At 43.8% G+C, this 26,290-nt stretch overlaps 1 protein-coding gene across 17 annotated transcripts in view; it reads left to right on the forward strand.

Annotated features, from left to right (window-relative positions):
* The window catches only part of LOC137415571 (RILP-like protein 1), a 69,447-nt gene that overhangs the window by 18,055 nt on the left and 25,102 nt on the right, over positions 1 to 26,290 (forward strand). For all 17 annotated transcript variants that reach the window (XM_078780775.1, XM_078780777.1, XM_078780780.1 and 14 more), the window contains 2 exons: positions 4,181 to 4,283; positions 6,857 to 7,005. In XM_078780775.1, the coding sequence (XP_078636901.1) occupies positions 4,181 to 4,283; positions 6,857 to 7,005 (252 nt within the window). The remainder of the gene's footprint in view (positions 1 to 4,180; positions 4,284 to 6,856; positions 7,006 to 26,290) is intronic.

Below are 26,290 nucleotides of genomic sequence, written 5' to 3' on the forward strand. Positions count from 1 at the left end.
TTTAAAGGATTTATTTATTAGAAAACTACAGGAAGAGGGTAGACGAGATATTAATAAACAGTACGAACCAAGCTAATCAAAAGGACACAAAGAGGTAAATGGGAATATGCAAGCATATGTACAATAGTAATGAATAAAATAATCCTAACCCACTAGGTGCCACAGATCACACTTATAAAACTAGATGGTATTCATAGAATACTTACCCTGCCTGCGCAGTCAACTTGGTGGGAGCCAACTCTTCTGTTTTTGAATGTTTCTTTTTTTTTTTGATCCAATATGGCTGCCAGACCACGTGAGCGATGACATCATAAATTTATATTCTCTAATATAATTGTTGCATAGATCATGCTCAATACATTTCAAACTGATCAGACTAAGTGTTGTTCCTGTCAAATTATGACGTCATAATTATGGCACCAAGGACATCATCGTTAACAACACCTATTCCCCATATGGAGTTATTTACAATGAGCCACGTTTCAATTTTTCCCATGGAGCGGTTTTGGAGATTTAGAGGTGCAACTTTTTGGGGGATTTTTCCAAGATGGCGCCTGTACCACGTGACCGATAACGTCATAATTATCATTTTAAAAATTCCACAGGAGGAGCCGCTCCTATTCTGAAAATTTCGTGCCAATCGGACTAACAGTTGCAGAGGAATTTTTTTTTCACACTGATGAGATCAAGCGTTGTACTTGTCGAATTATGACGTCATAATTAAGGCACCGATGACATCATCATCAACATATCTTATTCCCCATGGGGAGTACTTGACAATGAGCCATGTTTCCGTTTTCTCCATTGAGCGGTCTGGGAGATATAGAGATGTAACGTTTTTCCAAGATGGCGTCCATACCACGTGACCTATGACGTCATAATTATGAATAAAAAATTTATACGGGCGGAGGCGCACCTATGGTAAAATTTTGTGTCAATCAGACAAGCCGTTGCCGAGAAAATGATTTTTTAAAATGCAGACACGGCATACGTATGGCACACGGCACACGTATCGAACCGATTGCTGAACCCCACTTTTCACTTCGCGAGCGCAGGGTAACAAGAAAATAATGCAGGCGGCAATTCCATTTTCTACGTTGTGCAGGGTGGACACATGCATAATAACATAACATGCATAATACAGCCCGCTTTGAAAACCTGGTGCGAGAAGAGAGCCAGTGACAAAGTCGGTCCAAAGACAAAGTAAAACTGCCACGAGCAGCACCAGCGACAAGTAGCTCCTCAACCAGGCCTCGTGCCCCTTCCCCCACTTGTCCTTTTCAGACCGAGGTGGTCTGCCATTCGTCTTTTTTCCCCTTCTCCAACAAATGTAGGATGATCCCAGCTTGGGTGGATTCATCAGAGACAAAGCCACAATCAAAATCTCATCACAAAACTCCTCTGCGAACAGCTTGCTCTGCTCATCCTCACACACGAGGCTTGCTGATCTCTCTAAAGACACACGAGGCCTCTTCTTCCTCCTCATATTCGGGTCTCTCTCTCCTTCAGGGCAGAGTTCTCCACTGGCTGTCCTGCCCACTGGGCGCCACAAATAAAGAAATAACTACATTGTGACTTCTGGCTCCACGGCACCCTGTGCCGTCATGGCTGACACACATTAGCCAGAAAGAGCGTGATTGGCTTAGAAGAGTGTAGACACACGTCACACGTGAAATGTGCCTCTCCTGGGAAAATCCTCACATCGCCCTACTCACAAACAAGTGGTGTTTATCCCTACAAAATTAATGTCTAACCTGTCTCTAAATTACATACACTGCCTTCTCAGTGTCACATGTAACCAACGACTTACTCTGACAGGTCCCTGTTACATGGCAATCTAACCTACTTGAAACACATTGACTATACTACACTTACTACAGTCTAGCTATAGACACCTCCCCCCTTTCAACATAACAGTATACTGTTTGGTCTGGTCTGTTGTTCTGTCTGTCTGTTTGTTTGTCTGTCTGCATATCAATGCCTACAGGTCAGATTTTTACTCAGATCTTCATGAAATTTCACCACCTGGTAGAGGTAGTCACAAGAAAGACGAAAGACCCCTATTGTTTTGTGAGTAAGTCAAAATAGGTAAAAATGTCAAAGTCACATAAATTGTCAATTTATATATACTAGGGCATGCCCGTACTATATATAAGCTAGGACGTGCCCGTACGTGGGTGCCCGTTCCTTGCCAAAAAAAAAAAAAAAAAAAATTTGTGTAGGGGTGTGTGTGTGTAAACATCCTAGGGCGTGCCCGTACGTGGGTGCAAAAAAACATGCGTGCAAACAACAACAACAAAAAAAAACTTTGAAACCACGTGGCAGTAACGACCACAGAACCCCCCCCCCCCTCTATTTACATGAATGGTTTGGTCCATTCGCAACGACCACAGAACCCCCCCCCCTCTATTTACATGAAATGGTTTGGTCCAAAGCGAACGGCTTGCGGTGTTTGGTAAAGAAATCGCCATAGCTCGGTAACTACTTGTCCGATTAATTTCAAACCTTGAAAAGGCACATCCTCGGGTCCCCAGCAATATACCTGGCAAGTTTCAAGTATATCGGACCGGTAGTTGTCGAGAAACAGCGGTCACAGACAAACATACACACATACACACATACAAACACACATACACACAGAGATTACTGGAATTATAGATAGATTGTACTGCATATAAAACCGAAAAAAATGGGCGAACAGTGAACCCTTGTCGAGGTAAAGCCTTGGTCGACCCACATGAGTATGTCTATTAATTATGTACTGTTTGAACGTGAGTTGGGCCGTGACTACGTCTATTAATTACTTATATTGCCATTGACTACATTTATTAGTCCCCTACCGGTGTACACCGGAGGGGACTATTGGTTTGCACTCCGTCCCTCAGTCTGTCAGTCTGTCCATCTGTCAGTCTGTCAGTCTGCCAGTCCGTCACGCAAAGAACAGCTTTCCAGACTTTTTTTTCTAAACTCTTAATGTTAATGATTTCAAACTTGGTACATGGTTTCCTCATGATAAGTTACAGATCAAGTTCGAACTTCACGACGTTTCGATCATTTTTGACAAAGTTATGGCACTTTGAACTTTGGTAATTTCCCCAACAGTTTTCCGGGCTATAATTTGGAGTGCGGGTAAGTCAAAGCTGTTAATATTCCGTGTTTTAACTCCAATTTACATTCTGTTTCCACTTTTAGTGAGAAGTAGGGGTCTGTGCAACCACTCATAGACTTTATTTGGTGCAAATTGGATAATTTGTAGCCGAGTTACCTCAGACCGTGAGTTGGTAATTATATAATTCACACATAGTGCAATACGTGCAGGCTGCTCCACAGAGCGACCTTGCGGGCTTACTTTATCTATGATTTACATTCTTTTTCCCCTTTTAGTGAGAAGTAGGGGTCTGTGCAACCATTCATGAACTTTATTTGGTGCAAATCGGACAATTTGTAGCTGAGTTACCTCAGACCATGAGTTGGTAATTATATAATTCACACAGTGCAATATGTGCAGGCTGCCCCAACAGTTTTCCGGATGACAGACTGCCGGTAGGGGACATGTATTGCAGCGCAATACTCAGAATGCTTGTTAGTCCCCTACCGGTGTACACCGGAGGGGACCATAGGTTTGCAGTCTGTCCCTCCATCTGTCTGTCAGTCTGTCAGTCTGTCAGTCCGTCACACAAAGAACAGTTTTCCGGACTTTTTTTCTAAACTCTTAATGCTAATGATTTCAAAGTTGGTACATGGTTTCCTCATGATAAGTTACAGATCAAGTTCGAACTTCACGACGTTTCAATCATTTTTGACAAAGTTATGGCACTTTGAACTTTGGTAATTTCCCCAACAGTTTTCAGGACGACAGACTGCCGGTAGGGGACATGTATTGCAGCGCAATACTCAGAATGCTTGTTAATTATGTCAATTATTTACGCACTATTGGAACATACCTTTTAGACATTTAGACCTTTATTCCCCCTTAGATAATGTAGACCCCTTTGAACTATTAAGATCCTTTATAGCCTTTTAAACACTTTAGTTTAGACTTTTTGACGTTTAGACCTTTATACGCTTTATACTGTTTTAACCCTTATGACCCGTTGACCCTTTAGACTCCTTTATATATTTTCAGACCCTTTAGACCACTTAGACGTTGTTCTCGTTTTCATTCTTCATTTTACTGCAGGAGGTAGAGGCCGCAGAAGAATGCTGGATCAATGAAGTAAAGCAACTGAGAAGAGATCTCACAAAAGAAAGAGAGGGAAACAGGCTTTTGAGGGAGCAACTGGGTGAGGCATCTAAAGTGCACAAATCATCAAGTGTGTTCACATATCGTCATGCACTTTCAGAAATCTTCATGTCCATTCAGAAATCATCATGTGTGTTAACCAATTGTCTTGAGCATGCACAAATTGGCTTTAGCATGCACAAATTGTCATGTGCGTTCTAAATCGTCATTTACGATCACAAATCAACATGGTCATTCACAAATTGTCTTGTGCATGCACAAATTGTAATGTGTGTTCTAAATCATCATTTACGTTCACAAATCATCATGGTCATTTACAAATTGTCATGTGAATTCACAAATAGTCGTACATGTGCACAAATCATCATGGGCACACAAATCATCATGTGCATTCACAAATCGTCATGCGCGTTCACATATTGTCATGTGTGTTCACAGATCATCATGCATGTTCACAAATCGTCATGCATGTTCACAAGTTGTCATGTGTATTCACAAATCATCATGTAGGTTCACAAATCATCATGCACATTCACAAATTCTCATGCTTGCATTCACAAATCATCATGCACATTCACAAATTCTCATGCTTGCATTCACAAATCATCATGTGCATTCACAAATCGTCATGTGCATTCACAAATCGTCATGCACATTCACAAATCGTCATGTGCATTCACAAATCGTCATGTGCATTCACAAATCATAATGCACATTCACAAATTCTCATGCACATTCACAAATTCTCATGCTCGCATTCACAAATCATCATGCGCATTCACAAATCATCATGCACGTTCACAAATCATCATGCATGTTCACAAATCGTCATGCACATTCACATATCGTCTTGCACATTCACAAATCATCATGCGCGTTCACAAATCGTCATGCACATTCACAAATCGTCATGCACATTCACAAATCGTCATGCACATTCACAAATCGTCATGCACATTCACAAATCGTCATGCACATTCACAAATCGTCATGCGCATTCACAAATCGTCATGCGCATTCACAAATCGTCATGCGCATTCACAGATCGTCATGCGCATTCACAAATCGTCATGCGCATTCACAAATCGTCATGCACATTCACAAATCATCATGCACATTCACAAATCGTCATGCACATTCACAAATCGTCATGCGCATTCACAAATCGTCATGTGCATTCACAAATCGTCATGCGCATTCACAAATCGTCATGCGCATTCACAAATCGTCATGCACATTCACAAATCGTCATGCGCATTCACAAATCGTCATGTGCATTCACAAATCGTCATGTGCATTCACAAATCGTCATGTGCATTCACAAATCATAATGCACATTCACAAATTCTCATGCATGCATTCACAAATTGTCATGTGCATTCACCAAAGTGTCAGGCACGTGCACAAATTGTCATGTGCATTCATAAATCATCATGGGTGTTCACAAATAATCATGCACATTCACAAATCGTCATGCACATTCACAAATCGTCATGCACATTCACAAATCGTCATGCACATTCACAAATCGTCATGCACATTCACAAATCGTCATGCGCATTCACAAATCATCATGCGCATTCACAAATCGTCATGCACATTCACAAATCGTCATGCGCATTCACAAATCGTCATGCACATTCACAAATCGTCATGCGCATTCACAAATCGTCATGTGCATTCACAAATCGTCATGCACATTCACAAATCGTCATGCGCATTCACAAATCGTCATGCGCATTCACAAATCGTCATGCACATTCACAAATCGTCATGCGCATTCACAAATCGTCATGTGCATTCACAAATCGTCATGCACATTCACAAATCGTCATGTGCATTCACAAATCGTCATGTGCATTCACAAATCATAATGCACATTCACAAATTCTCATGCATGCATTCACAAATTGTCATGTGCATTCACAAAAGTGTCAGGCACGTGCACAAATTGTCATGTGCATTCACAAATCATCATGGGTGTTCACAAATAATCATGCACATTCACAAATCATCATGCATATTCACATATCGTCACGCACGTTCACATACTGTATAGTCACGCACTTGCACAAAATCAATGGGAAAGGTTACACCCTGAAACTTTGTATCCCTACATGTCTCTTATTTACCAACCGATTGCTCTGAAACCCAATGCAGTCCTTCTACTCAATGGTCAGCAGGATCGCTCTTTCTTATATTTTCGATTTTGGATCAGCGGGCCTCCCAAGGATTCAGGGAGCTCCCGGGGGAGAAAGGGGTTCTCGCAAATCAGCAAAGATCTGAATTATAACCTCAAGACATGACCGTCAGCCCACTCGGGGCTATTTATTTGTGTTGTGTCGGTTCCATTTATATCAACATTAAAAAAAATTAATTGTTTCAAGTTCCAAGATTGTTTTAAAACGTCCGAACAATTAAAGGAGCAAACTTTTAAAAATAAACGTTTTAGCAATTTGATTTTGTGGTAAACATCTGAATAAACCATTGCTTTATTGGCATCTACATAACATAGATAAGTGGTTTAGCAATAAATAGCCTGTCTTATTAAACTTAACCATTGCCATTTTGTTTATTACATAACAAAACTACCGAACTGTCCCACATTTACAGCTGTACAGACCCGGATGGAAGGAGACGCAGAAGCTGAGAAAGCTGCGTGCAGTCAAGAGGTAGATGTGTCATGGTGGTTGAAGGAAAAGGAGAGAGATTTGAAGGAGAAGGAGAGAGAGATTGCAAGATGTCGACAAGATGCCGACTCAGTGAGTTTTCAATTGCTTCTACCTGCAATGCGCCACCCTTTGGCGTGCCGTGTGCAATTCGATTGCATCCTACTCTGTTGTGGCCTAGTTGGTGGCGGTTACCTGTGGTATGTTCCCTTCATGCGATGCGGATTCCAATCGTGAGGCCAGACCCCAGATTTAACTTGTGGTACCACGTGGGTGCGCAAATTCTCGAGATGCTTATCGATAAGGTCGAGGTGTGTCGAGTACATCGTAACATAACCCTGGAATCTCACAGTTCGAGACTACACATCAAGTGTTCATTGCATGGACCCTCTGAATTGTCAATGATAAATTAAAGAAAACACAACGTGATTAGTGAAAGTTGAATATTTGAATGAAACACAAGTAAAACGACAACTCATCTATTTGGACAACTTTGCATCATTCTGGTTTTTTTATATAATGGTTTTAAAACAAGGAACTGAAGTTACAGATATAAAAGGTGTCTGACATATGAAACGTCAGGGCTTTTTATAGGTTTTCCTCCCAATCGTTTATTGGAAAGCTTTTCCATTTTTTAATACATGGCCGAGGCTCATGGAGGAGCGATTTATTGACAGTGTGGCCATAGTTACACAAAACGAGTAAAGGAAAGAATAAGAGGAGGGGAGGTAACAAAGTAACCTCAAGGAGGATTGGGGTAGAATTATTGGGGAAGAAATGCTTGCTCGAAGCCCTTGCAGGGAAGGCAGGAATGTGGATGGTAAGTCTGGATTTTGGGAGTTTAACGAGAAGGGAAGTAATAGAAGAACCAGGAAGGGAGTGTGTCGAGGATCTAGAGAGGGTCTGAGGACTGAGCTGAGGTACCAAAGGAAAGGTAGTACACAACTTAAAAGCCACCTACCTGTCTGCGATGTCAGAGTGACGGACCTGGTGCTTTGGCGTCATCACGGGAAATATCAATTATGATGCTCTGGAGCTTGGGATTCCACAGGAACTTAGTCTCGCCTGAGATCCAAATTCTCCAGTCTCTCACCTGACCATCCACCCTTTTCCCTCATTGTGGAATGTTACCTGTAGCATGTGGACCTCCCTTCCATAGCGGAGTAATTTCTTACCCAGATGGACACCGATTCCAAAACTGGTCCTGATGACACACGTGATCTAAATCTCTGGAACTGTGCTTCAGTTCTATCATATACTCTCTCTCTCTCTCTCGCTCTCTCTCTCTCTCTCTCTCTCTCTCTCTCTCTCTCTCTCTCTCTCTCTCGCGCCCCCTGCTGGTCGTTTGCATGCTGGTTGTACTGTCATGGCGTCTGCTTGTGGAGGCCTGTGAGTGCTCTGTGTTGTTGCTCCATTCCCCCCCCCCCCCCCCCCCCGTTTTCGCCCCTCTGTGTCCTTGTACCTGTTCGTGGAGTCTTCCTGGTGATTCCCATATACGTTGAGACGGGAGAGAGAGCCGGAGAGCACAGGGTGATCGCTGGTAAGGGTTCGCCGTTTTTGGGCGTCGCCCGATCGGTGTTTGCTCCTTCATCTTAAACCTCTATTTCCTTTTTTTCCTTTCGTTTATCCTTCCTTCAGTTTGTTTTGTTGCCTCCCTTTTCCGAAGTTAGGGAAATCGGAGAGGTCTGATTGCTTCCCATTCCCGGAGTTCGGGTAGGGAAGATTGTATTATATATTCACCCTCCCCGAGTTGGGGAGGGGTTGTAAGTGCAGCTGTTCCAGCATGGCAGCTGCACTATCTCGATTTACGGCCTTTCAGAGCCTGACCCGTAAGCACGGGTTCTTTTGTGTACCTCCGGAACGTGAGGTTAGTGTCGAGGACGTTGTCCTCGCAACCGGTCGTGTTGTCGGGATCGACAAGGTTGTTGCCGCTTCGCGGATGAACAAGCGGATCGTTATTTTTTTGTCCGACGTGGATTGTGTCCCACAAATTGTCGAACAGGGTTTGACAATCGATCCAGATTTATTTGTAATGATTTCCCCACTAGATAGCCCAGCGATAAAAGTCGTGATATCAAATTGCCCCCCATTTGTATCCGACGATGTACTAATTAAAGAGTTGTCCCGATACGGTACAACCCCGTGATGATCCCCGTGTCTCGTATCTCCATGATTCCCTTCGGGTCACGAAACAACGATTTAAGGCACGTGGTTTCATTCCGACGGCAAGTGTTTATGATTTTAAAAAATTCCCAGAAGGATTTAAACCTTATAATAAAATTAAAACATCAACAGAACGAATATACAGTGTACGTGTCCACCAACGTTCTAAAATGTTTTGGCTGCGGACAATTTGGGCATGTTAAGCATGACTGCCCCCGAAAAGAGAATTCTCCACAAGTGCAACCTCCCCTCCGAACCGGGAATAAGCAACCCCCCCACCTTCCCACCACCGGTCCAAACCCTCCCACCACTGACCCAAGCCCTCCCACCACCGACCCAAGCCTTCCCACCACCGAACCAAACCTTCCCACCACCGAACCAAGCCCTCCCGCCGCCGAACCAAGCCCTCCCACCACCGACCCGAACCTTCCCACCATCGACCCAAGCCTTACCACCACTGATCCCAATCTGTCCACCACCGACCCAAGCCCTCTTACCACCAATCCAAACCCCCCCGCCGTACCCCCCTCCCCTCCCCTTGAAACAGGGGCCCCTCCCTCTACTGAAGGATCTAATTGCAGCCATCTCCTGTTAACTATAGATCTCACCCCCCAGGCGACATCGTCCAATCACAGCTTGTTGCCTGCTATAACTGATCCTACCTCTCCCGCCGTGGTAGCCGATGGGATCCCCCTCCCGATGATCACGTCCTCCCTCCCCCCCCTCCCCCCAAACCCTTGCAATCTCTTCCCACTAACCAGGACGAGTTTCAATTAGTCTACCCAAAAGGAAAAAGACATCTGCAAACAACAGATGAAAACGGTCACCTCTTTAAAAAACCTACAACTGAAAACCGACAGCCCCTCCTCTCTGGCCTAGATTTGTCCCTCGTCACAGAAAATCGTTTCTCGGTATTGGAGGACATAGATGTGGATGAATCCTCGCCCTTGTCTACTGACCTAGAAACTGATATGGTTGAACCACAAAAATTAGTACCCCCCCCCCCCCTCCCCTGAAGATGGCTCATTTCTCTCCCTCCCCGTCCCCCCCCTCTATGGACTATGCCCCATCCGATAACGTGGAGGGATGTGATGACGGTGAGGAGATAAATGATGAAAACCAGTGTGACACACCATCTGAGCCATCTGATATAGATGACTCTGTTAGTGAATGTGGTAGCCTTAAGGAAGAAGAAATCCCTCCAATCCCTCCTTCCGAGATAAAAAGGTTTCTTAAGGACACATTCCGAAAAAGGAATGTTGTAATAGAAACCTTTTTTCCGGAGCTACCTGATTTTATACATTCCGCTAAACTGATGGTAAAACGGCCCCACGTTTTTAATTTCAATTCCTCCCAACGTCACCGTTTAAAGAAGTGGTTGCAAAAAGCTAAGAATGAACTGCTATCAAAAAATTGAGTGGTGGTCACTCCTCCTTATAGCTGTAATGAGTTTTTCCATTTGTAGCCTGAATATTAACGGAGGATGTAGCTCTGTCCGTAAAGTTCAAGTAAGGGATTTTTTATTACAGAAGAAAGTTGACATTGCCCTCTTACAAGAGACCCATGCCAACGACTGCTGTGTCGCAGAGTGGTGTAGGCTCTTCCCCGGCCTGTCCTTCTTTAGTAATGGTGACTCCCGCAAAGGCGGTGTCGCAATAATTCTTAGCCCCTCCTTTTCGCCTTCATCGCTTAAATTCGACGAAATACACAAGGGATCCCTAGCATCCCTAGAATTCCACTACTATGGAAAATTCTATACTATTTTTAATATCTATGCCCCAAGTACGCCTGTAGCTCGGCGAGTTTTTTTTAATGACCTTGGGACACACCTAACGTCCCTCGACAGTCAAAACGCCCTAAAAAACCAAGACAATCATGTTTGTATTGGTGGAGATTTTAACTGCACCCTCCAACCCCAACTCGACAGGAACAGTGCAGAGCCCCATCCTGCCTCCACAATCCCTCTCACCAAATTTTTAAAACAAATTAATTTGACAGATATATGGCGGGTACAGCACCCATCAATCAGGCAATACACATGGTGTCGATGCATTCAGGGTAATATTGTACTTGCTCGCTTGGACAAGTTTTATATTAATCCTCCACTTGAACGCCTCGTTCTGTCATCCAAAATTTACCCATCAGGATTCTCGGACCACAGCGCAACATTTCTCAAAATTTCTGCCCCCTGCCCGAAACACAAGAGTGCTTTTTGGAAATTTAATAACAACTTACTTGATGATAGTACCTTTAAGGACATTTTTCCGGAAATTTGGAATATTCTGGTTGCCTCCCAAGGGAATTTCTCCAACCTCAGACAATGGTGGGATAATGCCAAAACGCACATCAGACTGTTCTGCCAACAATATCGTGCGTATGGTGTTCAAGAGGAAAGAAAAACCACAACCTTACTTGAAGATGAAATCCTGGAATTACAGGAACAGCTTCAGGGAACCGCAAGTGTGAGCTACCAGGGAATGAGGCAACAAATCCATGGAAAAACGGCCTTACTGAATTCCATATCCGAAAGGCGAGCACAAAATGCTTTATTGCGCCTGAAGATGAGGTACATACACGACCTTGATGCTCCAACCAAATTCTTCTTCAGCCTTAAAAGGGGGGCCTCTTCGTCAATGATTACACGCTTGCTCCATGATGGGGAACTCCTTTATGAAGATGGCAGAATCAGGGAATGTGCCCGGAAACATTTTAAACAACGGTTTATGCGACATGACATTAACCAGGATGCAATATCGGAACTTGTTTCTAACCTTCCAACATTGGCGGAGGATCAGAAGCAGCAGTTGGAGGATCCTCTTAGGTTACCTGAGCTCACCGCTGCCTTGAAGGCCTTGGAACCTGATAAAGCCCCTGGACTGGATGGGCTGACAAGTGAATTTTTCCAGTTTTTTTGGGACACCATTGGACCTCACCTACTGCGGGTATTGAATGAATGTTTAGAGGATGGACAACTGCCGTGGAGTTGCCGGAGAGCAGTCACCACCTTAATTCCTAAGAAAGCGGACACTCAATTTATAGAGAACTGGCGTCCTATTTCTGTTTTATGTACGGATTATAAAATTTTAGCCAAAGCCTTGTCTAATCGAATGAAACCTTTTATGAATGTACTAATAGGAGAACATCAATCCTTTTGTATTCCTGGACGTACTATTTTTAATAATATCTTTCTTATCCGTGATACCATTCGGTTTTGTAACAATTTTAATATGAATGTTGGTCTGTTTTTTATTGACCAAGGAAAAGCCTTTGACTGTATTGACCACATGTACCTTTTTAGAGTTTTAGAGAATTTTGGGTTTGGACCTATTTTTATCTCGTACGTTAAACTTTTGTATTGTAATATATCCAGTGTTCTTAAAATTAATCAAGTATTGTGTAGCCCCATTGCTGTACAACGGGGAGTACGGCAAGGTTGCCCGCTATCTGGACTTTTATACTCTCTTGCCATCGAACCTCTTCTGCTCCAATTACGTACGCACATTTCTGGCTTCACTGGATCAATTCTTACCACACCGCTAAAAGTCTCTGCCTATGCAGATGATGTCTGTATTTATATAAAAAATAGTACTGACGTCACTGCGGTGGCTCAGGCACTAAAAACATATTGTCAGGCTTGTTCAGGCCAGGTAAACTGGAAGAAGAGTGAAGCCCTTTGGATAGGACCTGGAGATTGCCCGCCAATTGTCCTACCAGGAGGAGTGAACTGGCAGAAAAGTGGCATTAAATACCTCGGTATTTTCCTCGGAGACAACACCTTTGAGCAGCAGAACTGGGTGGGATTACCAGACAAGGTAATGGCAAAACTGGCCCGCTGGAAAGGACTTCTTTTCCAACTTTCGTACCGCGGAAGAACTCTCGTCATTAACAATCTTGTCGCCTCTATGCTATGGCATAAGATGATATGCCTACAACCGCCTGGGAGCCTTCTTATTACACTGCAAAAGAGCATTGTCGACTTTTTCTGGAGCGGGAAACACTGGCTCCAACCCCCCGTGGCATATTTGCCACTCGCTGAAGGTGGCCAAGGTCTTATTGATATCCGCAGCCGGATTATGGTCTTCCGGCTTCATATCGTGCGCCAACTTGTATATGGAGATGAAGCCCTACTCTGGAGGCCTCTGGCTAACTGCATATTACAGCTTACATGCAAGCTGGGTTACGACCGAGAACTTTTCTTAATGAACCCTCATCAAATCGATTCATCCTTGCTGCCCACCTTTTACCAAGGGGTGATGAACGCCTGGCAAGCCCTGTCCTTTTCCCGTGAAATGGCAACATACAACATGGAAATGTTGTTGAACGAGCCCCTATGCTACAACCCCTTCCTGGAAAACAGCTTGAATAATAGGGGACTCGTTCAACGTTTTGTTGATGCCAAGCTGCTGCGAGTGAAAGACCTCATGACAGAGTCTGGGAGCTGCCGGCTGAGTGCTGCCGCTGTGGCACAAAAAACCGGAATAAAATCTGTCAGGATCATCTCTCGGTTCCTTCAAGGGATATCCACAACGTATCGTAATACCTGCGAGGAACTTGGCCCTTCCCCCGAGGAAACAGCGGGTGACTTCCCCAAACTCCTAGTTTTCAGCCCGCCACTTAATCTGTCCCCTGGCCTGAACAGCCCTGATGATACTGCATTATCCCTTCCCGCCTTTCCAAAGAAAACTCTGTACAACGCGTACGTTAAAATTTTATACGCAAAAACATTTTCTGAGCACCCGAGGCTTCGATGGCGGGATGTTTTACCCCCAATACCACCCAATTGCCCCAATTGGCGAAGTTTTTATCTCTTGCCTACTCCAAAGTATGTTGGAGATATTCAATGGAAACTTGTACACTGGATTTTACCTTATAATGTTTTACTGAACCGGTTTTCTACTGCTAACTCTAATCTATGCCCTTTCTGTGCATCCATTGAAACCCTACCGCATATATACCTGGAGTGTGAACGATTGCAACCTCTTTTTACATTCCTTCAGGAACGCTTTGTGAAGCTTGGTTCCCTCTTCAATCACAATGTTTTTATTTATGGTGTTTTAGGACCGTCTTCCTTTAGGAATGTGGTTTTAATGAATTTTTTAATTGGCCAGGCCAAGTTTGCAATTTATAAATCCAGGAAGAAAAAAATGGGAAACGCTTCTGACTCGTCATGTGATGTACTGCTCACCCTTAAGGCTCTTGTAAATGCAAGACTAAAGCTAGAGTACCGGTTTTTTAAAATGAACAAGAATTTCACATGTTTTAAAGAAAAGTGGGTTTTTAATGATGTCATATGCACACTTGATGATGATGATTTGAAAATAACCTTTCCTTGAGACCATTTTATTGTGTTTTGTTTCTTTGTGACTGAACATAACTGATTTTTTGTACTCTTGTAATAAAAGGAAGAAACAGTCAGTCTCTCTCTCTCTCTCTATCTCTCTCGCTCTCTCTCTCTCTCTCTCGCCCCCTGCAGGCCGTTTGTGGTGGGCGTGGCGTCATGGCGGCTGTGAGCAACTGCTCTGTGTTGTAGTGAGTTCTTTGTGAGTTTTCCTCCTCTCCTGCCCTCCCCTGCCCCCCCCCTCCCTCTCCTTTCCATCCTGTGTACTTTGGCATTTTGTTTTCATCCTTTCTATACCTTTGTCTTCAAGAGAGAGAGGTTTGAGAGCGGACCCATTTTGGGTGCGGCCTACCGGCTTCGACGACGCTTTGTAAGCCTTTTTGTGCTTATAATGCACGTTTATTATTTATTCTAGTTTGATTTATTTCGTTTTGGTACCTACTTGTCCGGTTCGGACAAGTGGGGGGGTGTTAATTCGCTGGGATGGCGAATACACGCTCTCGGTTAGAGGCGTTCGACAACTTAACAAGGAAGCATGCATTTGTGTGTGTTCCACCCGAAGGAACTTCCACTGAGGACATTGTTTTGTCGGTGGGGAAAATAATCGGTTGTGAAAATGTACGAGCAGCGTCGAGAATGAATCAAAAAGTTGTTGTATTTGTGTCCGATGAAAAATTCGTTCACGATGTTGTAAGTGCGGGTTTAACCACAGAGACAGGTCTCTTTGTCTTGGCGTCGCCTATGGACACTCCGTCGATGAGGGTCGTCATATCTAACGTACCCCCATTTATAACCTGCAACCAGCTGATGTCCGTTTTGTCCCGATACGGAACAGCTGTGTCAAAAATCACAATGATTCCGCTCCGGTCTCAGGATGAACGTGTTAAACACGTGATGAGCTTCAGACGGCAGGTGTATATGGTGCTTCCGGATCGAGGCGATGACACGGGGTTAAACATCACGTTCAAGGTAAAGGTGAACAACCATGAGTACCAGATGTATGCGTCATCGGCCTCATTAACATGTTTTCAGTGCGGAGCTTTTGGCCATGTGAAAAGGTTTTGTCCGAAGGTATCGTGTGTAAGGTGTGGTGAAGCAGGTCATAGTGACGCTGATTGTAAAAGAGATAACACCCCGGTCTCTAACGTACGAAACAACGTAAACCGAAATACCCGAACGGTTCCTACCGACACTCCCTCGCACTCGAGGAGTAGGGATAATACTCCTGTTCGTCTTGGTGAAAACGGCAACACCGCTGATTCGGTAAATAATGAAATAACCCCAGATAACCCACCTGTGGTGGCAGATGCTACGTGCAGTGAGGAGATGGAAGAAAATCCCATTGTGGTGACAAAGAAACGAAGAGCACCTGGTGCTTGTAACTCCAACATTACTTTGAAAAAGGTAGTGTTGGATAAAGAGAGTGTGGGTGCAGACGCCCTGGAACGTCTTTCTCAGGTGTCCACAAGCTGTGTTGACACCAGGGAGAAGGAACATGAATTAATTAATTCTGAAACATTATCGGGCAGCACCGAAAACCTGGGAGAAAAAGTAGATGGTGAGACTAAAGATGATGGTGAGCCCATTAGTGAGCCGCCACCTTCACTACCTGCTGAGACCGAGCGGATTGGGAATGTCTCAGCCCCAAGCTCCTCTTTACCCCTGCAAGATCTAAATCATGACACTGGTTCGTCAACTGAGCCAGTGAACATCTCCCTGCAGGAGGGTGAAGCTGAGATTTCAGCTCCTGCTGAATGTCCCGGGTACCAGAGTGAGGATGACTCTACCATAGAACATTCCAGCAAATCTTCGGACTTGGCTGGAATCAAAATGGGGACTGGGCAGACTGATATATGTGACCCGGGCGGAGCTGTTTCTGATTTGTCAGATTCAGAGGATGAAGTTGAGATGACTGAGTTGTCTCAATCTTCATCAGATCAGTCATCCATAGCCCCTCAACTCGTTATTTCTTTTCTGAATGACACCTACCGACACCGAAATGTGATTGTAAAAGATCATTTTGCTGATTTAATTTCATTCATCCAGGCTGCAAAGGACATAATTAGGAGGCCGGATGAATTTCATTTAACAAGGTCGCTGTTTCATCGGCTTAGAAAGGCTGTTACAAAAGCAGGGAGCGAGATTTCCCAACAACCGCTCACGCCTTTTGATAATCCATGAAAAAAATCACCTTTGGAACCTTAAATATGAATGGCGGAGGTGCAAGCCAAAACCGCCAGGTTCAGGTGAAAAGTTTATTTGAGCGCAAGAAAATTGATGTACTCTTACTCCAGGAAACCCATATAATTCAAAATGGGGAGTACGACTGGTGTCGCCTCTTTAAAGGACAATGTTTTTTTAGTAACATGTCTTCTTCTTCTGCTGGTGTAGCCTTTTTACTCAGACCAGGCCTAGTACCTGAGTCATGCCTCTTCCAGGAGGTGATTAAAGGCCGGTTTATTTCATTGGAACTGGTCATTAATAATTTTCGGTTTACACTATTCAACGTTTATGCACCAAGTGAGAGTGTGGAACGAAGAGCTTTCTTTTCATCTTTAATTCGACACATGCAGTCGATAGATCTCAATAATTGTATTTGCATGGGGGGTGACTTTAATTGCACCTTTAAACCCAGTATAGACCGAAATACAGCAGAACCTCATCCCGAAGGTAGTACTGATTTGTTAAATTATTTTTCGGCAGTGGGTGTGCTAGATGCATGGAGACTGCATTACCCCAACAAATCTGAGTATACTTGGGGACGATGTGCCAATGGGAGAATGACTTTCGCTAGACTTGACCGTTGGTACATAAACTCACAGTTCAGGAATGCGGTTATCTCTCCAAATCATTTTCCATCTTTGTTTTCTGATCATCATTTCGTTACCATGGGCCTCTTTTTCCCTCAACCCTTACGCAAAAGTGCATACTGGAAATTCAATACCAGTCTTCTCGAAGATGCTTTGTTTAAAGACGCCTTCCGTGCTTTTTGGGTCATCCAACTTTCAAGAAAGCCCTCTTTCTCTTCTTTAGCATTATGGTGGGATAACACAAAAGCTCAGATTAGAGTGTTTTGTCAGCAGTTTGTTTCAAATGATACTGACGTAAAAAAAATATAACAATGGCTTGTTTAGAAGCTGATATTATACGGTTAGAGTGTAAACTGGCTAAAGATAATATCAGAAGAGACCACAGGTTATTGGTGGAAAAGAAGGCTCAACTGAGAGAGCTGATTCAGGAGAAAGCAGCAGGCCTGTTAATCAGATTAAGAATAAACAATTTAAAGGTATCAGACACCCCGAGTAAATCTTTTTTCCAAATGGATTTTGTAAATAAGTCACCCAAAACCCTTTTCTCTGTACAAGACTTTAGGGGAAACATGGTTGCCAACCCTGGAGATGTAAGGTTGTGCATTAGAGTTTTTTTCAAAAGTTTATGCAAAACAAAATGTTTGTGAGCAAACCATGGAATTTTTAACTTCTCACCTTTCATCCCTAACTGAGCCTCAGTGCCTGGGCCTGGATTCAACAATTACTTTGCCTGAGCTAACGCAGGCCCTAAGTGAAATGGACTCGGGGAAAGCTCCTGGGATTGACGGCCTACCGGCAGAATTTTTCTTGGCTTTTTGGGACCTTTTGGGCCCTGAATTATTGAATGTCCTGGAATCATCCTTGGTGCTTGGAGAACTCCCACTAAGCTTCAGAAGAGCAGTGGTGTCGCTGATTCCAAAGACTGGGGATCTACGACAGATAAAGAATTGGCGGCCGGTCTCGTTATTATGTACGGACTACAAAATATTGTCGAAAGTGTTGGCCAGTCGGTTGAAGACGGTAATCGGTGACCTAGTCCACCATGATCAGAATTACTGCATCCCAAACAGATCTATTTATGATAATATTTTTTTGATTAGAGATTTAATGGAATGTGATTGCTTGGAAAAAGATTTTGGGATAATATTCCTTGATTTGGAAAGGGCTTTTGACAGTGTGGATCATGTTTTTTTGTATCGTGTGCTAGAAGCATGTGGCTTTGGTGTCAATTTTAGGGCCTACGTGACTTTGTTGTACAACAATATATTTAGTTTATTTAAAATAAATAACGAACTCAGCTCTCCGGTACAGGTTCAAAGAGGGGTGAGACAAGGATGCCCGGTTTCTGGGTTGTTATTTTCCTTGGTAATGGAATCACTCCTAATTTTATTTAGGAAAAATATTTCAGGAGTGACAGTATCCCCTGGGAGTCCTTCAGTAGTTGTATCGGCTTATGCAGATGATGTCTGTGTGGTTGTTAAGAAGGAGAGTGATATCCCAGCACTTGTTGAATGTTTAAATCTTTTTTGCCTCGCTTCTTCTTTGAAGTGTAACTGGGACAAGAGTAAGGCCTTATGGATTCCCTGTCTCAAGAACATTCCACCTGGAAGAGTGCTGGTACCACCTGTGCATCTACCAACAAAGTTAAAATGGGTGGAAGACGGAGTCAAATACCTTGGGGTTTTCCTGGGATCTCCACATTACGTCCTCAAAAATTGGGACGGGATTGTTGAGCATGTCAAAAAAAGACTGGGACTGTGGAAACGAGCTCTGCCCCACCTTTCCTACAAAGGCAGGGTTCTAGTGGTTAATAATTTGGTGGCTTCTTCCCTGTGGCATAGGTTTATCTGCCTTCAGCCGCCAGAGGCACTACTAAAGGCAGTGCAGAGGCTACTCGTGGATTTTTTTTGGAGTGGTCACCATTGGTTGCTACCAAATGTCATATGTAGCCCCTTGTTTGAAGGTGGCCAGGGACTGATCGACATAAAAAGTCGTATCATGGCTTTTCGGCTGTGTACCATACAGCAGTTGCTGTACAAGGAACGACTGCCAAGCCGACTTCTGGCCTATCACGTGCTGCGAAAAGCAAGCGGGCTCGGATACGGCCCTGAACTTTTCTTAGTCCAACTCCAACATGTCGACACATCTCATCTACCATCATTCTATCAGAGCCTTCTGAATGCCTGGCAAAGCCTTTCGACTAGTCGCCAGCAAGAAACCTATGCTACAAGCATGTTTGTGGAAGAACCCCTTTTTTACAACCCACTGTTTCCTGCAATTCCAAGAAGCCGAGACTTTTATCAACACTTTATTACAGCGGGCATAATCAAAGTGTTGGACCTCCGCCATGATTCTGGTTGGGGGTGGAAGACGGTGCAAGAGATAGCTGATATGACTGGAATATGGTCAAACAGAATAATCGGAAGAGTACTAAAGGAAATAGTAAAGAAAAGCTTCCAACTTGGACTAAGATAACCCAGGAAGTTTTGGTGACATCCAATGACTGGCATTTTCCTGGTTTATTGGTACAGCCTAGTCACGGAGACTTGCCCCCAATTAGTGAGGGACAAAACATTTTTCAGAAATGCAGTAGTAAAGACCTGTATCGGTTATGCACTGCAGTTCTGCTTGGGAACTCACCGTTAAATGGAGTGGCCAGGTGGAAAGGGCTAATGCCGGAAGGACTCCCATCTGAGCCTGTATGGGAATCAATATACAGTAAGCTGGTAAGCAAAAGGACAGGTGACCTCCAGTGGCGAATGATACACTGGATCATTCCGTCTAATAAATTAGTGAGTCATTTCGCGCCCACATCTACGTGTTGCCCGTTCTGTGTTTACACAGAGGATGTGTTCCATGCGTACGTTGATTGTGCAAGGCTTGTGCCTTTATTTCAATGGCTGAACTACATGGCTGGAAAAATGAAGATCACTTTTTCTCTGCGATCATTTATTTTTGGTTTCAATGATATGAAAGAACATGTACATATGTTGTTTTTGTTTTTAGTGGCCACGGCGAAAATGGCAATTTATTTATCGAGGAGGGAAAAACTGAAAGGAAAGCCGATTGGGCAATGTGATGTCTTGTTCTTTTTTAATGCCTTGACATCTGCAAGACTCAAACTTGAATTTTGTGATTCTGAAAGGAAGAAATGTATTGATGAGTTTATGAACATCTGGTGTTTTGATGTAATGGGATCTGCATGGTGCAGGAGAATGAATTAATGGTATTTTTGTAGGTTTGTTTGGATTGATTCAGTGTGTGGTCGGTTTTTCTGTTGTTGTTTTTCTTTTCTAGTTCATTGTACTGTTTTGATTTCCTGTCATTATCTCTTTTTCTTTTCTGTATTTTTGATTATTGTGCCTGTATTGAATAGTATCTTCACCGACTGGCTTGTATTTTTATATTTTTGTAATAAAAAGTCTAAAAAGTCTCTCTCTCTCTCTCTCTCTCTCTCTCTCTCTCTCGCGCCCCCTGCTGGTCGTTGGTGAGTCATGCATGGGTGTGGCAATCATGGCTGCTGTGTGTGAGGAGCTGTGAGTACTGTGTTGTGTTGTTGCCTTTCCCACCCCCCTTTTCGCTCCCTCTGTGTCCTTGTACGTGTTTGTGAAGTCTTCCCCGTGTTTTTCCTTCTTTGTTGAGACAAGAGAGAGAAAGAGAGCACGCATGGTGAGTTTGGTGCGAGTCCTAAAGAACCTTGTGTTCTTCGGGCCTGTGCTCTGCTTGCCGTGTTCTTTATTATCGTCGTTTATCGGCTCCCTTATTCTATTTCTTTTCTTTTTACCTTCGCCTGCAGGCTTTGCTTGCGATAGGTTCTATTTTGTTTTGCTTTTTCAAATATTTCCTTAGTTTTGGTTCATTTATCGCTATGGCAAACAGTCATTTGCAGAACAGCATTTACGAGTCACTTACTCGTAAAAATGGGGTAATAGTTAGTCCACCCGACGGGGTTCGGGTCGATGACGTCGTGATGGGCTTGGGTGAACTCGTTGGTTTTGAAAATGTGTTAGCAGCTTCAAAGATGAACCAACGAGTTGTTGTTTTTCTTTCCGAGGAGCGCTATGTCGCTCAGGCGGTTGAAACTGGTTTGTCCTTACCGCCAGATATTTTCGTTAACGTTAGTATGTTGGACTCACCGGCGGTGAAAATCACTTTATCTAATTTACCGCCTTTTGTTAAAAACGAACAGATTTTGTCCGTTTTAACACAGTTTGGCACCGTGGTGTCAAAAATCTCCATGATTCCCTTCCGTTTGCGTTCGGATTCTACAGTCCGCCATATCATGTCCTTTCGGTGGCACTGTTACATGGTGTTAAAAAACAATGCTCAATCGCTCAATGCCTCAGCTACGTTGGTCGTTGAAAATCGAAATTATCGAATGTACATCGCAACAGAGACAATGACGTGTTTCACATGTGGTGCCTTCGGACATTTAAAAGGTGCTTGTCCGAAGTGTATATCCGGTGGCACATCTAGACAGTCAGGAACAAATGCCGATCCTAGTGGCACATCTAGACGGACAGAACCAAATGTCGATCTTCGCAATGATAATGACGCGTCTGGGACGGCAGATCAGCCTTCACATTCGAGCGCGGAAATCGATAATTCACCGGCTGATGACGCGGGTTTTATTACCGTGTCCTCCAGGAGGAGTTATAAAAGAGGAAGCGGTAATGAGGACATACAGGCGAGCGTTTCGAAAAAGATAGCGCCGTCGAATGAACGTAATGTTTCTTTTTTAGAAACAGAAGCCCCTGCAGCTGGTCTTCTGCTGCAGAATAGGTTCAGTGTGTTTGCTGAAATGGAAGAAGACGTTTCCGTTCATTCCTCTCATGAACAAGGACCAAGCGCAATGCCCCAAGATGTTGTGGTAACCCCCCCGGTTACTGAAACTAAAGTCAAGAACCACAAACCTGCTCTCGTCCCGCGCCCTGCTGATGATGAAGTGTCTGAAGTAATGGAGGCAGAAGAAGTAGCAGCTCCAGAAGGAGAGTGCAAAGCCTCTGATATAAAAACGTTAATCCCTGTTACGGTTTTTAAAACTCCCGCTGTGGAAACAGCTGCACCTTTAGTAGAAGACGATATTCCCGTTATGAGAGCATCGGTTTCGGTGTGTGGGGAAAAAAATGAAGACCTTTCGGATTACGACTCAGATGGGGCCTCGTCGCTCGCCTCTAGTGCTAGTAGCGAGGTCTGGAATGACCCAGCAATAGCCAAGGAACTGGAGGGTGATGATGATTTATCACCCATGGAAATTCTAAAGTTTCTTCAGGACACCTTTCGAAAGAAAAAGGTTAAAATTATAACCTTCTTCCCGAACCTGTCTGGCTTTATAAACTCCTCAAGACGTCTCCTCCTTAAGGCTGAACAACTTGGTGTGACTGAGTCACAAGTATTTCGCCTGAGAAAGTGTGTATTGAAAGCTCGGAAAGAGCTACAAGCACACCCTAACTTCCCTGTACATGATAAATCTTCCCTACCTACACCATGACCTTCTCTGTTGTAACTTTAAATATAAATAGGGGACGTTCACCCCTACGTAAAGCTCAGGTAAAGTTGCTTGTCGAGCAAAAACATTTCGATGTTGCTCTTTTGCAAGAGACAAGATGTAGCTCTTCGTGCATGAGCGAATGGACTCGCATCATGAAAGGACAGTGGTTCTTTAGTAGCTTGACCTGTCCTAGTGCTGGAGTGGCTATTTATTTAAATCCTTCTTTCTGTCCTGAAAATGTCACTTTTAAGGAGATTATTAAAGGGCATTTAGTCTCAGTTAATTTCTTTTATAATGGTTACAAACACACTTTAATAAATGTATATTCACCCAGCACGAGCACAGAAAGATTAGTTTTTTTCACACAGTTAGAAATGTCCCTCACACACCTTGATTTTGATGGTCTTGTTTGTCTGTGTGGGGACTTTAATTGCACACTGTATCCCACCCTTGATCGTAATGGAGAAGAGCCCCACCCATCAAGTACAACACCCTTAAAGAGAGCATTGTCCAAATTCTCCCTTATGGATGTATGGAGACTCCAGAACCCATCTGCACGGCAATACACGTGGTGCCGATGTGCAAATGGCCGTTTATCTCTTGCAAGGCTAGACAGATTTTACATCAATAATGACTCTCTAAATGTCATAGACCATGTTGACACCACCCCAAGTGGTTTTTCGGACCATCACATGGTTGTTCTTCATATACTCTCCCCGGCTCGAAATCGTGGCACTGCCCATTGGACCTTCAATGTGAGTCTTCTGCAAGATGACGCTTTTCCTGTCGCCTTCCGAGCCTTTTGGGAAGCCTTACTACTACGGAAGCCTTCCTACTCCTGCCTCACACAATGGTGGGACAATGCGAAAACCCATATTAGGACCTTTTGCCAGCAATATAGCTCCTTTTGTACAAGGAATGAATCTGCGCTGCAATCTCTAATTGCCAAAGAAATATTGTCTCTCCAGTCAAGCCTTCCAGCTCCCAGTGCCGAAAGGACCAGTTCTCTAATAGCAACAAAGAAAGCACTCCTTGCTCAACTCTGTGCAAAACAAGCCAGAGGGGCTCTAATAAGGCTACGAATGGAGAACTACAGCTCTATTGATACTCCTTCCAAGTTTTTCTTTGCCTTGGAAGCACGAAAAAAGAGAAACCAGCAAATAACTTCGCTGCAGGCACCAGGAGGCCGAACAACACACGATCCAAAAGACATTAGAAGCTTGACAAAACAATACTTCTCTGACTTGTATTGTGCCAGAGACACTAAAGAAGACATGATTCGTTCCTTAACCACTTCTTTGCCCACCTTGTCCGAACCCGCATGTCAACAACTTGACAAGGAAGTGACTCTTGACGAACTTTTCACTGCTTTGCAAACTTTGCCCACAGGTAAAGCTTCTGGACTTGATGGAATCCCTGCAGAGTTCTACAAAACCTTCTGGGATTTGTTGGGACCTGAGTTGCTTGACCTCTTAGTTGATAGCCTACGATCAGGCTTGTTACCAATCAGCTGTCGCAGGGCTATACTTGCTCTCATACCTAAGAAAGGAGACCTCCAGCAACTCAAAAATTGGCGTCCCATTTCGCTCCTCTGCACGGACTACAAGATTTTTTCAAAAGCTCTTGCCAACCGCCTCAAACCTTTGATTGGGGAGATTGTACACCCCGATCAATCCTATTGCATTCCTAAAAGGACAATACACGATAGCATTTTTATTGTACGTGACATGATCGACATTTGTATTGCTGAACATAGAAATGTTGGTCTGGTGTTTTTAGACCAAGAAAAAGCTTTCGACACGATTGATCACTCTTATCTCTTTGCTGTTTTACGGGGGTTTGGTTTTAAGGAAAATTTTATTTGTTATATCAAAATATTGTATAATAATATTTTTAGCTTGCTCAAAGTAAACAACATCTTAAGTCAGCCTTTCCCTGTTACCAGGGGTATTCGTCAAGGGTGCCCCCTGTCTGGCCTTCTATACTCCCTATCAATTGAACCTTTACTACATCGTTTACGCACACGGCTACAAGGGTTTTATCCTCTGCCGTTAGAAAATCCCGTAAAGACCATTGCTTATGCGGATGACCTCTGCGCAATTGTGTACTCCGATGACGATGTTCGCGCTCTGGTTGAGTCTGTCGAGGAATTCAGCCTGGCAAGCTCGACTAAAGTTAATTGGGAAAAGAGCAAAGCTTTTTACTTAGGTCCACAGAATGAAACTCCCCCTCCAACCCTACCAGGGCAGCTTGTATGGACCAATGAAGGAATACACTACCTCGGTGTCTTTCTTGGAACTCAAGATTTTATTTCAAAAAACTGGGAGTCGCTGATTACCAGAACTGAGCAGCGGTTGATAAAATGGAGGGGACTATTGAGGCAGCTTTCCTTCCGGGGTCGTACTCTGGTCATTAATAATCTCGCGGCATCAATGCTCTGGCATGTTTTCAAAGCACTGCAGGCCCCAGGTTTTATCCTTAAAAAACTTCAAAGCTCTTTTGTGGATTTTTTCTGGGGGGGAAAGCACTGGCTCCGGCCAGGAATACTAAGCCTGCCGATTGCAGAAGGTGGACAGGGGCTAATAGATGTGACGAGCAAAGTGATGGCTTTTCGCCTCCTCTCAGCACGAAGGCTTCTATACTCCGACGTCCCATGGAAAGCCTTTGCCCATTGCTTGCTTAGGCAAGCTGGGAAACTTGGCTATGGTGACGAGCTTTTTCTTCTTGACGCGAAGCACGTGGATATGACATCGGTCCCGTTGTTTTACCGAAGCATGCTGGAAGCGTGGCAGGCTGTTTCTTTTCGCCGTGACACCAGTGCTTACTCCCTTCAGATGTTCCTAAATGAACCAATATTTCTAAATTCTTTCTTTGATGGGGTCTGTAGTGACAGATCTTTTATGCAAAAGTTTATTGATGCCGGTGTTACCAGAGTAAAACACCTCAGGAACCCCTTTGTACATAGATGGAAGCCAGCTGCTGACATTGCCGTGGCCACCAGTGTGAGGTCCATCAGAGTCATTGGCAGAATTTTCTCTGTGATTTTACGGACCTTTAAGCAAACCGGGTTAAAATGGGACCCAGACATAGAAGATGCCCTCCATCGATCCCAATGTCCTTTCCCAAATCTTTTAATTTTATTTCAAAGTTTTAGGCTCTTTACCCTGATGGAGAAATCCTCAGTGTACAATCTATGTGTTCTCACTCTTTTTCCTGGCAAACCTGCAGAGCCACAAGCTCATTGGCGAGCGCTGCTTCAAGCTAACCGTTTCACAACAATAAACTGGCAGGTGATGTACAAAGAACCTACTGTCAAGCGCTCGGGTGATCTACAATGGCGGCTAGCGCACAACATCCTGCCTTGCAACATCCTGTCCCACCGTATATGTCCTGAAAACTCGGAATTGTGCCCCTTTTGCGACATCCCAGAGACCATTTTTCACATTTTTATTGAATGTTCAAGGTTGGCCTCGTTTTTTAAAATCCTGTCACGTGTGATCCGGGGGCTCGGTTTGACTTTTACACATTGTGTTTTCATATTTGGTTTTAATGTCTTGTATCAATGTAAAAATGAAT

The sequence above is a fragment of the Myxine glutinosa genome, chromosome 6, assembly GCF_964187855.1.
Source record: "Myxine glutinosa chromosome 6, kmMyxGlut1.1, whole genome shotgun sequence".
Lineage (NCBI taxonomy): Eukaryota > Metazoa > Chordata > Myxini > Myxiniformes > Myxinidae > Myxine > Myxine glutinosa.